The sequence below is a fragment of the Loxodonta africana genome, chromosome 6 (genome assembly GCF_030014295.1).
Source record: "Loxodonta africana isolate mLoxAfr1 chromosome 6, mLoxAfr1.hap2, whole genome shotgun sequence".
In the NCBI taxonomy this organism is placed as follows: domain Eukaryota; kingdom Metazoa; phylum Chordata; class Mammalia; order Proboscidea; family Elephantidae; genus Loxodonta; species Loxodonta africana.
This window is the reverse complement of record NC_087347.1, coordinates 19,875,160-19,889,783: the sequence shown is the minus strand read 5'-3', so window position 1 is coordinate 19,889,783 and position 14,624 is coordinate 19,875,160. Positions and strand designations below refer to the sequence as shown.

General features: G+C 37.3%; 1 protein-coding gene across 1 annotated transcript in view; it reads left to right on the top strand.

The window, feature by feature from the left end:
* The first annotated feature begins 313 nt into the window (after nucleotides 1-313).
* Nucleotides 314-14,624, top strand: part of LOC104845483 (putative serine protease K12H4.7) — a 66,888-nt gene continuing 52,577 nt past the window's right edge. Inside the window, exons 1-3 of the mRNA XM_010586357.2 lie at nucleotides 314-520; nucleotides 6,361-6,545; nucleotides 14,383-14,615. Coding sequence (XP_010584659.1) covers nucleotides 344-520; nucleotides 6,361-6,545; nucleotides 14,383-14,615 — 595 coding nt within the window. The 5' untranslated portion in view covers nucleotides 314-343. The remainder of the gene's footprint in view (nucleotides 521-6,360; nucleotides 6,546-14,382; nucleotides 14,616-14,624) is intronic.

Below are 14,624 nucleotides of genomic sequence, written 5' to 3'. Positions count from 1 at the left end.
CTCTCAACATCTCTCACTCTTACCCTGGGCTCTCGCCTTTGGTGGTTCCTGCAGCCTTGGCCACCACTTGCCCAGGGTCTTCACCCAAGCAGGTTTGGGTGAAAAGCCACTAGCAGGCATGTTTTCCCTTCCCCCATTAGACCTTTTCTACTTGAATGTCCCCATAGTCTCAGGAGATGGGAGAGATTGTAGTACCTACATTTCTAGAGAGAGAGAGAGAGATCATCATGTAGCCCTGGGGGCCTAGACCCAATACTGATGCCTGTCATTCTTGCACTAGGGTGGGGATGAATTGCAGTAGAAATACTACAAACTTGTGGAAACTTCTTCCCACAACACGACCATGGCCCAGGCTCTTGGGTGGCTGCTGCTGCTGCTCTTCTGTTCCTCTGCTCAGAGTTTTCTCTGGAGACGAACTCGTGGTTCCTTTCCAAGCAAAGGGATACCCAGTGCTGATGAAGGTCCCTTCTGGCAAAAGTTGGACCATTTTAGCAAAAATTGTTCACAGTTTTGGCCACAGGTAAAAAAATAATGACCAGGGCACGTGATGACAGGTATGGGATGGTGTGAGCTTGAAGTCTTGAGGTGGGTGATGCAGAAGTCTGGGTATGGAAGAGATGGGGAAGGTTTTCAGTCCCTGCATGGTGCAAATGGTTAAGTGCTGAACTACTAACATGAAAGCTGGTGGTCCAAACCCAGCTAGACCAACCTTCGAAGAAAACCAGGTGATCTCCTTCTGAAATGTCACAGGCTTGAAAACTCTATGGAGCACAGTACTTCTCTGACACTCATGGACTCAACATGCTTCCAAATTGAATTTGTGATGACAGGTTTGGTTTTTTTTTGGTTTCAGGAATTTCACTGAGGTAACATGCCATCAACGAAGTTATGAAAGAAAATTTTCTGTTGTTTTTTTTTGTTGCATAGATTTTCTACAAATCTGTTGCTGGATCTATAGAATTGATCAAATTCTATAGGAACAAGTTTACCTTATAATGCAAGTTCTTTCATATACAGATATGAAATGCCTGAATTTCTTTTTTTTAAATTCTTGTTATGGCAGAAATTGTTGATGTCCAATCCCTAGATCAAATAATTCATATGGGGGTGGAGGGCGGGTTGCAAAGTAATAATATTAGTTGTTTTCATTCATTTATTAGCTGGAATATGAGCATAAAATAAATTTCCATTATGTATTATTTGGCTACATGGTGACACAATTTGTATTGGAAAAACAGTATAAATGCTTGACTCATTCTCTTTATCAGATTTTAAAAGAACATTAAGAATGATGGATTTAGAAAATTACACAATCACTTATTTTCTTTACCTCATATTACACGGCAGTCTCAAAGTAATAATACCAACAGTGCCAACAATAAAAAAAAAAAGAAAATTTTTTTTGTTGGTTACTAAAAAAAAATTAAAAATTTACTTTGCAGTCTATTTTTCCATGAGATTGATTCTAATATATACAGTTAAATTACCGACTTCTCAGTCACTCAGAATTGTTCCTTTCTGTATGGTTATGTGCTAATCAGATACCATTTATGCCCATCTGTTTCATTTTATTATTTTTAAAATTTGTGTTTTAAATTCACTATTGTTTCATAATTATATATTTATATGGTCCAAAGTCAAATTGACAAAAAAAGATATTTCCATAAACTTGATTTTGACTAGTTGTATGGAGGAAGATTCATTAACAACCTGCAGATGACACAAGCTTGCTTACAAAAAGCAAAGAGGACTTGAAGCAAATACTGATCAGAGCAAAGACTACAGCCTTCAGTATGGATTACACTTTGATATAAAGAAAACAAAAATCCCACAACTGGACTAATAAGCCACATCAGGATAAACAGAAAAAAGACTGAAGTTGTCAGCATTTTCATTTTACTAGGATCCACAATCAACAGCCGTGGAAGCAGCAGTCAAGACATCAAAGTATGTATTGGATGGGGTAAATCAGCTGCAAAAGAACTCTTTAAAATGCCAAAAAGCAAAGAAGTTACTTTAAGAACTAAGGTGCACCTTACTCAAGCCACAGTATTTTCAATCACCTCATATGCATGTAAAAGCAGGACAATTAATAAGGAAGAGCAAAGAAGAATTGATGCCTCTGAATTACGGTGTTGGCTAAGGATATTGAATGTACCATGAACAGCCAGAAGAAGGAACAAATCTGTCTTGGAGAAAAGTAAAGCCAGAACACTCTTTAGAAGCAAGGATGGGGAGACTTTGGCGCAGGTACTTTGGATATATTATCAGGACAGACAAATCCCTAGAGAAGGACATCACGCTTGTTACAGAGTCAGGGAAAGAATAAAAGGTCCTCAAGAAGATGGATTGACACACACACAAAAAAATTTTTTTTTTTTGACACAGTGACTGCAAAATTGGTTTCAAACATAGCAATGATTGTGAGGATGACACAGGAAAGGGCTGTGTTTTGTTCTCTACTACATGGGGTCACTAGGAGTCAGAACTAACTCCATAGCTCCTAGGAACAACAACAAAACATTATTATTCTTAGTGCTTCTCTTTATGATTTTATAAAAGATGAACTCCTTTTTGCATGTAACTTCCTACCTTTGTTCCTTTACTTTTCTCTTTTTTTTTTTTAGTGATATTATACCCATAAGTTTCTTGTTTTGTTTGTAATTTATTTTATGTGTTTTGTTGTGGTTCAGAGTGTAAATAGTCGAACATACTCTAGTTCCAGTTTCTACAGGTCTAATTTAGTGGCACTGGTTCCATTCTTCAAGTTGTGCAACCATTCCCACCCTCCTTTTCTGGTTTGTTCCTCCTCCGTTAACATAAATTCACTGCTGCCTATGATTCCTATCTAATCTTTAGGGTTTCTGTTGTGAATTTTATTCCATGTATGAAGACCTTAAAGAATGTAATATTCAAGGCACACATACTTTAGTCCAAACCAAAAACCCAGTGCCGTTGAGTCTATTCCGACTCATAGTGACCCTATAGGACAGAGTGGAAGAGCCCCATAGAGTTTCCAAGGAGTGCCTGGTGGGTTCGAACTGCCAACCCTTTGGTTAGCAGCCGTAGCACTTAACCACTACACCACCAGGGTTTCCACATACTTTAGTAATAAAGCTAAATTATTATTTAGTTTTAAGAAGACTTCAGGGGATATTTTTGGTTTGAAGTTTAAGAATTATATCAGGGCAAATATTTCAAGAGTTCATTCAGCCTCCATGAATCCAGTAATTCTACATTCCACAAGAATTTGAAATTCTATTCTGCATTTTTCTGCTTTTGATCAACATGTTTTGAAATTTCATATTTTGTAATGTTTCCTTCTATTCAATAACCATAACCTCTTGGTTGTTTTAGGCTTAATGTTGTATGTAAATAGATAAATTTTTCATTCCCGATCCCTTTGTTAAAATAGATTATTAAAGAAGGACTTAGAATAATTATACTCTGGGAATTTTAATACTTGTATGATATCTGAATGGCTAAATATATAATTCTCGGTCGTCAGTTTTCTTCCCTGAGTTAAACTCTCTATTATTTCATGTTGCTATGCAGCATGTTGAGTCCAGCAAAATATATACCTTCTTACTTGGGACTTTTTGCCTCAATGCCTGAAGGATCTTTTCTTTGCAGTGAATAATATTTCCTGGAGCACATCTGGATCTCTGGTGGCACATGGCTAAGAGCTTGCAGCTTGAATCCAACATCTACTCTTTGGAAACCCTATGGGGCAGTTCTACCCTGTCCTGTAGGGTCCCTGTGTGTTGGAATCAACTTACCAGGAATGGATTTGGATTTTTGGGGTTTGGGACACGTGTTGGTACTGACAGATTGATACCAGTTTTTCCAGAGACACAGTCTATTTATTTTGCAATACTTTTTTTAGTAATACCTTTTTCTTATTCTATATATTTTCCTCTTTAAAGTCACCAGTTACACATGTGTTGAGTGTCTGTAGTCAATTACACTCAGCTAGTTCTAATTTTCTCTCTAATTCAATTTAGTTTTCCATTTATTTCTACTAATTCTTCTCTAGCTTTACCTCTAGATTCTTCATTTCTGTGAATAATTGTTATTTCTGTACTAAGTTTATTTTTCCTTCTACTTATATTCTAGCATGACCATTGCAGTTTTCATCTCTTTATGTTTATTTATTTATTTCATTAAGTGTTCTGATCTCTTTTACAGAGAGTTGATTTTGTTTTAAGTTCTTGAATTCTTAGGAAAAAATTTTGGTCAGAGTTACGAACTGCTTGCCAATACCATTTTTCTAGCTTAATAACCTACTCTGTTGGCTAGGCTGTTGGTTAACAGATACTCTCACACATAGTAGTTAGGAATGAATACATGGTGCAACCGTTTTAGAGAGAATTTAGCAGTATTTAGTAAAATTCCATCCTTTTTTGGAAACCCTGATGGTGTAGTAGTTAAGAGCTATACCTGTGAACCAAAGTGTCAGCAGTTCAAATCCACCAGGTGCTCTTTGGAAACTCTATGGGACAGTTCTACTCAGTCCTATAGGGTTGCTATGAGTCAAAATCAAGTCGATGGTAATGGGTTTTTTTTTTCTTTTTCTTTTCTTCAGGAAATTGTCTCAAGGCTACACTGGCAAAACTGAAAAGATATATGCACAAACTATGGATTTCAGCAACATTTAGAATAAGAGCAGACGTGAAATAAATCAAATGTTCAAGAGAATACTAGTTTAATTATTGTGCTATATCTACACATGAAAATAAATTGTAGCTGTAAAAGAGAATAAGGAATATTTAAAAAACTTAATATATTGCTAAGTAATGATCTCCATGATATAATATTGAGTGAAAATAGTAGAGTGGCACCTTAAGAAATGGCAGAAAAATTATATATATATGTATATATTGTTTTACAAAATAATGGAAGAATAAATAAAAAGTTTGTAAAAACAGTTACATATAATGAGAGAGAGATAAAAGCTTTTGGAAATAAAATGATCCCAGTTTTCCTGAATATACTTTGCTTTGCATATTTAGCTTTGGAACTGTGTAAATACTTCCAATAAAACAATTAAAAATTAAAAATAAAATTTAAAAAAGAGCTAATTATCTATTATATCTGTGGCTTAATTAGAGAGAATTATCTTAAGTGAATAGAGAGCTCAATACTTTGACTTTATATCTCTCATAGAATAAATTCTAAGTATACATACACACAGAAACCTTTGTAAAGGAATCAGTTTTCAATAATGATATTATCACTCTTTAATCACACTTTAGGGGAAAGTTTAGAGAGAATATTAGTTTCTCATTCAAAAATTTATGAACAAATTGTTTTGTGGCATTTGATTCAATTACCACAATGTGTCAGTACTCTCCTGCTTTCTATTGTGGATTCTCTTTCTAATTCAGCACTGAAGCCACCTATGCGATCTCAATATTGTTGTTCTTCTGTATGCCATCATGTTGATTCCAACTCATAGCAACCATATAGTACAGAGCAGAACTGCCCCTCTATGTTTCCTAGACTGTAATATTTATGCGAAGGGACCCTGGTGGTGCAATTGTTAAGGGCTAGGCTGCTAACTGAAAGGTCAGTGGTTCAAATCCAGCAGGCATTCCTTGAGAGAGAGATGTGCCAGTTGGCTTGCATTTATCCCCAGGGGCAGTTGGTGAGTTTGAGCCACCAAGCATTTAGTTAGCAGCCTGGCACTTAACCACTGCAACACCAGAGTTCCTTTTAATATTGATTTTGTTATGCTAATGAGTGTTACTATATATTATTTGCATAAATCAAATAAATAATTACCTTAATGTTAGAACCCAAGCTTTCAGAGTAAAACAAAATAGCTACAAGTATAAAATGAAACAGGAATCTCACATTCGAAATTTGAATTTGAAATATTAGCTTGAAATGTAAACAAATAGTAGTGATGGTTGCACTTTGTGGGTACAATCTACACCACTGAATTGTACACTTGAAAATTATTGAAATGGCCGATTGGGTGTTGGGTCTATTTTACCACCAAAAGCAAAAAATAAATTTGTCCAGGATGTAGGCACAGTGACTTGAGCAATGACACTGATTTAAATGGGATCTCAGAATCATGGAAACCCTGATGGCATAGTGATTGAGAGCTATGGCAGCTAACCAAAAGGTCAGCAGTTTAAATTCACGAGGCACCCCTTGGAAAACCGACAGGGCAGTTCTTCTCTGCTCTATCAGATCGCTATGAGTTGCAATCGATTTGAAGACAATGGGTTGGCTTTGTTGTTCTCAGAATCATAATTCAAATCCGACAAATCAAATTATCCAGTTATCAGAAACCACAAACTGCAAGGCTGGATGAGTTAGTGACTTACAAAAATATTTTTACTTTCACAGAAATATTTCGTTAATGATGCCTACTACAAACCTGGAGGGCCAGTTTTTCTGATGATTGGAGGTTTTGAGACTGTCTATGAATCCTGGTTATCAGTAAATCTTACCTGGCTTACATATGCTGAGAGATTGGGCGCCCTCTTCTTAATTCTGGAACACAGGTTTTATGGACACAGCCAACCAACAGAGTAAGTCAAAGCTTGTCTTTTTTGTGGTTGTTCTTATTGTAGTTGCTCTTCTCTCTCTTTTTCATTTAAAAAAAAAAATATGTAATGTTAACTCTAAATATCCCCCTCTTTGAGGAAGCTGAATATTTGAAAATTCAAATGATAAGAAAGAAAAACTGTGAGTAGAGGTTGGAGGTTGGGGTTAGGAACAATGTTCTTGATAAAAAGATTCATGTGAAATTTCCTTTAAAACAATGTATTCCCCTTGTACTATAATTTCCTTTTAAAACTGTTATTTTCCTGAACATTTTAAACAAAATGTCATACTTCTTTTTTTTTCTACTACAATAGAATTTTATACCATGAAAGTTATCCTCTTCATGGAAAAGTGGTGACCATTTTGTTAAACCCACTCATCAAATGTAACTGGATATTGTATTAAAATACATCCTGAAGTAGCAGGACAATAAATAAGACTAACTTTTTGCCTCAATAGCTTATTCTTACCACCTATTATTTTTGTTTCTTTTCCCCAGGAGAAAGATATGTTTTTAACTTACTTGCTTAAAATTATAAAGTACTCCTTATGTGAAGTCAAGCAAATACAATGAAGTTTAAAAAGTTCCCAAACCGATGACAGTCCTGACAGGAAACACAACAGAAAACCCCTGAGGGTGTAGGAGAGCAGAGGGATGCAGACCACAAATTCTTGTAAAAAGACCAGACTTAATAGTCGACTGAGAGGAGAAGGACCCCAGTGGTCATGGCCCCAGTTCTTCTGTTAGCCCAGGACAGGAACCATGCTCAAAGCCAACTCTTCAGACAGAAATTAGACTGGACAATAATTAAAAAAAAAAGAAGATGCTGGGGAAGAATGAGCTGCTTGGATCAAGTAGACACGAGACTATGTTGGCATCTCCTATCTAGAGGAGAGACGAGAGGCAAGAAGGGTTTAGAAGGTGGCAGAATGGACACAAAAAGAGAGAGTTGAGAAAAGGAGTGGACAGTCTCATTAGGGGGAGAGCAATTACGAGTATATAGCAAGGTGTATATAAGACTGACTTCATTTGTAAACTTTCACTTAAATCACAATAAAATTTTAAAAAATTCTGATAAGGTCTTGAAAAATCCAATTTAATGTCAGAATCTTTTATTGCCATTAAAATAAGAACTATGGATTACCTCTCATAAGCCCAAGAATGATATTAGTATCAGTAAACTGATACCTTTATTATATGAGTCATAATTCTTGGTAACATTTATCATGACAGACTAATAGTTACTGAAGGTTTCACAGGCTTCTATCTGACAGTGACACTGATTTTTGAATTGCATGTCAACTTATCTTCTGGTAGTGAGGTGACACTCCAATAATTACATCAGTTATACATTTCTTCATTAGAATCTTTGATTTGTATGTTTGTATTAATGATGCTGTGATAGTCTACAAATAGTTTTAAGTCCGAGATTAGTGTACTAATTTGTCAAAGGAAGTAAATTGCTGTTCAATAATGGATAACTTGTGTTTTAGAAAATAACTCTAGCAAATAAATTGTTTACTATCTAAACTAATTTCCTGTGGTATATTTCAGTAAGATGGGCATTAGAAAGAATCTACAATAGAATTTGGACATTGAGTGAACAACTTGGGGGAGAGTCTAAGGATCTGAGAATTTGCTTTTAGAAAGTGGGATGAAATCTATGATAGAGTATTTCCATAAATCTTATCTATGTGTTTCCAGTTATATCCCATTGGCTTGAACTTAAACAGTAAGTCCACATCTACCTGGAAGGGTGGCTAGGATACATAGTGTTTGTTCTGGGCAGCCATGTGCCCAGCTGAAATCCAGGGCTCTGGCTACATAAAGATAAAAGGGAAAGTAAATATAAGGGGAAAATTAACAGGTTCTGCTGTAGCTTCTTAGTAGAAATGCTGAGCCCAGGTAAACATTTTGCCTCTTGATGTACTTATTACATGAGGACAAATTGCTTTCTGTATGTTTTTATTAGTCCATACTTCCACAAGTGGTACAGGTTGATAAGAAACAAGTGGTACAGGTTGATAGGAGGGGAAAAATACTCATATTTGTGTTATTTTCATAATAGAAAGGGCTAATCATTTTCAAGTGTTTGCTGACCATTTGCGTTTCTTTTTGTGATTATTCTATGCCCTTTGTCTACTTTTAAATTCATAATCTGCTAGTTATAGCATCATGCAGGAGGAGGAAGGGAGAATTTTTTCTTTAGCAATAAGGATTAAAAAATCATAGGTTTATAGGAAACCATACTATGAAGGATACATCACTGAAAAATAAATTTCAAAAAATTTACTTAGCTTTCTTATGATTAAGAACCTTGGGTTTAAATAGTGCTTTGTACACATGTAGAAGGAGAGGAGAATGGATGGAAAACAGCATCAGTACAACTTAATATGTGTTTTGGTGAAGCTTTGTAAACAATTAAATCACTGACATTTTATCCCTTTGAAAAATGGGCTCCTCTGAGTCTGGGTAACAATGTTATACCTGTGGTTCAGTTTGGTGTATGGAGAAATGACAGCAAATAGGTTACTGCTGTTATTAGGTGCCAACAAGTTGGTTCCAACTCATACTGACTGTATATACAGCAAAAGGAAACACCACCTGGTCCTATACCTTCCTCACAATCGTTAGTATGCTTGAGACCATTGTTTCAGCCACTGTGTTAATCCATCTCATGGACGGTCTTCCCTTTTGAGCTGACCCTGTATTTTACAAAGCATGAAGTCCTTTTCTAGGAATTGTTCCTTCCTGACAACATGTCCAAAGTATGTGAGACATAGTCTTGCCATCTTTTCTTCTAAGAAGCGTGCTAGTTGTACTTCTTCCAAGACAGATTTGTTCATTCTTTGTTCATTCTTTTGGTAGTCCATGGTATATTTAATATTCTTGGCCAACACCACAATTCAAAGTTATCAATTCTTCTTTGGTCTTATTTATTCATTGCCCAGCTTTTGCATGCATATGAGGAGATTGAAATCACCACGACTTGGGTTAGGTGTACATTATCACTGGTTCCAAGTCCTCTTCTATATCTGGCTTGAATTTCTGGCAGCTCCCTATTGATATACTGCTACAGCCTCTTTTGAATGATCTTCAACAAAATTTTACTTGCGTGTGATAGGAGTGATATTGTTTGATAATTTCCACATTCCATTGGATCACCTTTCTTGGGAATAGGTATAAATATGGATCACTTCCAGTCAGTTGACCAGGTAGCTATCTTCCAAATTTCTTGGTATAGACAAGTGAACACTTCCAGGGCCGTATCTATTTGTTGAAATATCTCAGTTGGTGTTCATTCAATTCCTGGAGACTTATTTTTCACAAATGCCTTCAGTGCAGCATGAACCTCTTCCTCAGTACCATCAGTTCCTGATTGTATGCCACCTTCTGAAATGGTTGAAAGTCAACCAATTCTTTTTTTGTATAGTGACTCTGTGTATTCCTTTAATCTTCTTCTGATGCTTCCTGTGTCATTTAATATTTTCCTTGTAGAAACCTTCAGTAATCCAACTCAAGGCTTGAATTTTTTCTTCAGTTCTTTCAGCTTGAGAAATGCTGAGTTTGTTCTTTTCTTTTGGTTTTCTATGCCCAGGGCTTTGCACATGTCATTAAAATACTTTATTTCATCTTCTCAAGTCCTTTGAAATCTTTTCTTTTTTTTTTCCCCCTATTACCAGCTTTCCTGTTGCCTTATGCCTTCTAGTCCTTACTCCTTGGCTGGTGTGCCCCTTTAGTCTCATTTTATATTAAGGGCCCATCCAATTTTTGGCTGAATGGTGAACCTCAGGAGTGACTTAATTACTGAGCTGAAAAGGTGTCCAGAAGCCATGCTCTCAGGGTTTCTCCATTCTCTATCAGGCCAGCAAGTCTGGTCTTTCTTGTTGAGTTAGAATTTTGCTCTACATTTTTTTCCAGCTCTCTCTGGGACCAGCTATTGTGATCCCTGTCAGAGCAGTCGGTGGTGGTAGCCAGTAACCACCTAGTTGTACTGGACTCATTCTGGTGGAGGCCATGGTAGATATGGTCCATTAGTCCTTCAGATTAATATTTCCCTTGTGTCTTTTGTTTTCTTCATTCTTCCTTGCTCCTGAACAGGTGAGATTAGTGGTGTGTCCTAGATGGTCACTCACAGGCTTTTAAGACCTTTGAGGCTGCACACCAAAGTAGACTGTAGTACGTTTTCTTTACAAACTATGTTACGTCAATTAAGCTAGATGTTCCCAGAGACTGTGGTCCCCATAGTGTTCATCCCAGCAATTCATTCCCTCAGGGACTTTGTATGTGTCTATGTCTGAATGTCAACCAATTCTTTTTGGTATGGTGACTGTATATTCCTTCCATCTTTTTTGATGTTTCCTGTGCCATTCAGTATTTTCCCTGTAGAAGACTTCAGTATTGTAACTCAAGGATTGAATTTCTTCTTCAGTTCTTTCAGCTTCAGAAATACCGAGCAAGTTCTTTCTTTTTTTCTAACTCCAGGTCTTTGAACTTGTCATTATAATACTTTGTCTTCTCAAGCATTTTGAAATCTTCTGTTCAGCTCTTTTATTTCATCATTTCTTCCCTTTGCTTTAGCTACTTGACGTTCAAGAACAGATTCCAGAATTTCTTCTGACATCAATTTTGGTCTTTTCTTTCTCTGTTTTCTTTTTAATTACCTGTTGCTTTCTTCATGTATGTTGTCCCTGATGTCATTTCACAACTCACCTGGTCTTTGGTCATTAGTGTTCAACATGTGAAATCTATCCTTGAGATGGTCTCTAAATTCTGTTGGGATATACTTAAGGTCGTGCCTTGGCTTTTGTGGACCTGTTCTCATCAGCTGCTACGGTCTAAAATTGATCGAACATGCAATCAAGATGCATTGATAATTGCTGGCTATTGGAATGCAAAAGTTGGAAACAAAGAAGAAGGATCAATAGTTGGAAAATATGGCCTTGATGATAGAAACAATGCTGGAGATCAAATGATAGAATTTTGCAAGACCAATGACTTCCTCATTGCAAATACCTTCTTTCACCAACATAAACGGCGACTATACACATGGACCTTGGCAGATGGAACACACAGAAATCAAACTGACTACATTTGTGGAAAGAGACGATGGAAAAGCTCAATATCATCAGTCAGAACAAGGCCAGGGGCCAACTGTGGAGAGATCATCAATTGCTCATATGCAAATTCAAGCTGAAACTGAAGAAAATCAGAGCAAGTCCACAAGAGCCAAAATATGACCTTGAGTATATCCCGCCTGAATTTAGAGACCATCTCAAGAGTAGATTTGTCGAATTGAACACTAGTGTCCACAGACCAGATGAGTTGTGTAATGACATCAAGGACATCATCCATGAAGAAAGAGGTGTCTGAAAAGACAGGAAAGAAAGAAAAGACCAAGATGGATGTCAGAGGAGACTCTGAAACTTGCTCTTGAGCATCAAACTCAAGAATTGATGAAGTAAAAGAACTGAACAGAAGATTTCAAAGGGCATCTAGAGAACACAAAGTAAAGTATTCTAATGACATGTGCAAAGAGCTGGAGATGGAAAACCAAAGGGGAAGAACATGCTCGGCGTTTCTCAAGCTGAAAGAACTGAACTAAAAATTGAAGCCTCGAGTTGCAATAGTGAAGGATTCTATGGGGAAACTATTAAACGACGCAGGAAGCATCAAAAGAAGATGGAAGAAATACACAGAATAATTATACCAAAAAGAATTAGTCGATGTTCAACCATTTCAAGAGGTGGCATATGATCATTAACTGGTGGTACTGAAGGAAGAGGTCCAAGCTGCTCTGAAGGCATTGGCAAAACACAAGGCTCCAGGAATTGATGGAATATCAGTAGAGACATTTCAACAAACAGATGCAGAGCTGGCAGTGTTTACTCGTCTATGCCAAGAAATATGGAAGACAAATTCCTGGTCAACTGATTGGAAGAGATCCATATTTTTGCCTATTTCCAGGACAGGTGATCCAACCAAATGTGGAAATTATAGAACAAGATCGTTAATATCACACACAAGGAAAATTTTGCTGAAGATCATTCAAAAAAGGCTGCAGCAGTATATTGACAGGGAACTGCCAGAAATTCAGGCCAGTTTCAGAAGAGGACGTGGAACCAGGGATATCATTGCTGATGTCAGATGAATCCTGGCTGACAGCAGAGAATACCAGAAGGATGTTTACTTGAGTTTTATTGACTATGCAAAGGCATTCGGCTGTGTGGATCATAACAAACTATGGATAACACTGGGAAGAATGGGAATTCCAGAACACTTAATTGTGCTCATGAGGAACCTTTACATGGATCAAGAGGCAGTTGTTCGAACAGAACAAGGGGATACTAATTGGTTTAAAGTCAGGAAAGGTGTTTGTCAGGGTTTTATTCTTTCACCATACTTATTCAATCTGTATGCTGAACAAATAATCCGAGAAGCTGGACTATACGAAGAGAAAGGGGCATCAGGATCGGAAGAAGACTCATTAACAACCTGCATTATGCAGATGACACAACCTTGCTTGCTGAAAGTGAAGAGGACTTGAAGCAGTTACTAATGAGGATCAAAGACCACAGCCTTCAGTATGGATTACACCTCAACATAAAGAAAACAAAAATCCTCACACCTGGACCAATGAGCAACATCATGATAAACAGAGAAAAGATTGAAGTTGTCAAGGATTTCATTTGACTTGGATCCACAACCAACAGCCATGGAAGCAGCAGTCAAGAAATCAAAAGATGTATTGCATTGGGCAAATCTGCTGCAAAGGACCTCTTCAAAGTGTTGAAAAGCAAAGACGTCACCCTGAAGACTAAGGTGCGCCTGACCCAAGCCATGGTATTTTCAATCACATCATAGGCATGTGAAAGTTGGACAATGAATAAGAAGACTGAAGAAGAGTTGACACCTTTGAATTGTGGTGTTGGCAAAGAATATTGAATATACCAGGGACTGCCAAAAGAACGAACAAATCTGTCTTGGAAGAAGTGCAGCCAGAATGCTCCTTAGAGGCAAGGATGGCGAGACTGTGTCTTACATACTTTGGACATGTTGTCAGGAGGGATGAGTAGCTGGAGAAGGACGTCATGCTTGGCAGAGTACAGGGTCAGCGGAAAAGAGGAAGACCCTCAACAAGGTGGATTGGCACAGTGGCTGCAACAATGAGCTCAAGCATAACAACGATTGTAAGGATGGCACAGGACCGGGCAGTGTTTCGTTCTGTTGTGCATCAGGTCGCTATGAGTCGGAACCAGCTCGACGGCACCTAACAACAACAACAAACAACGTTTGATTTGATTCCTGTGTATTCTGTTTGGAGTGGTATGTATACTCACCATTTATGTTGGTTAATACAGATATTTGCAATGAAGAAGTCATAGGTCTTGCACAATTCCATTATGCAATTTCCAGCTTTGTTTCTATTACCAAGGCATGTTTTCCAACTACAGTTCCTTCAACTTTGTTTCCAACTTTCACATTCCAAAAGCAATCAAACATGCAATCAGGCAGCATTGATAATTACTGATAACTGGAATCCAAAAGTTAGAAAACATATGGGTAGTGACAAACTCCTTCACAGTTGTGGCAAGATGAAATGAAATCACTAAAATGAGACAAATGATAGCAATTATTGCTAGTTCCTGCATTTCTTTGTCACTGTCAACCAGGTTATGTTAACTGAAATTTCAAGTTGGACCTGATATAAATATTCTACATCTTTCCATAACACTCATTTTTACTTTATTCTAAGGCTGATGTTAAGCTACACATTCTCTCCTTTGTTGTCACAGAGTGTTTTTATGCTTTCATTGTAGAGATCTGAGTACTGCCAGCCTACGCTACCTCAGCAGCAGGCAAGCCTTGGCTGACATTGTGAACTTCCGAACTCAAATAGCAGAAAAAATGGGACTCACCAAAAACAAGTGGGTTACATTTGGCTGCTCTTATGGCGGCTCCCTTGCAGTGTGGTCGAGAATAAAACACCCTGACCTGTTCGCTGCAGCAGTGGGTAGCAGTGCCCCAATCCAAGCAAAAGCTAATTTTTATGGTAAGTCCA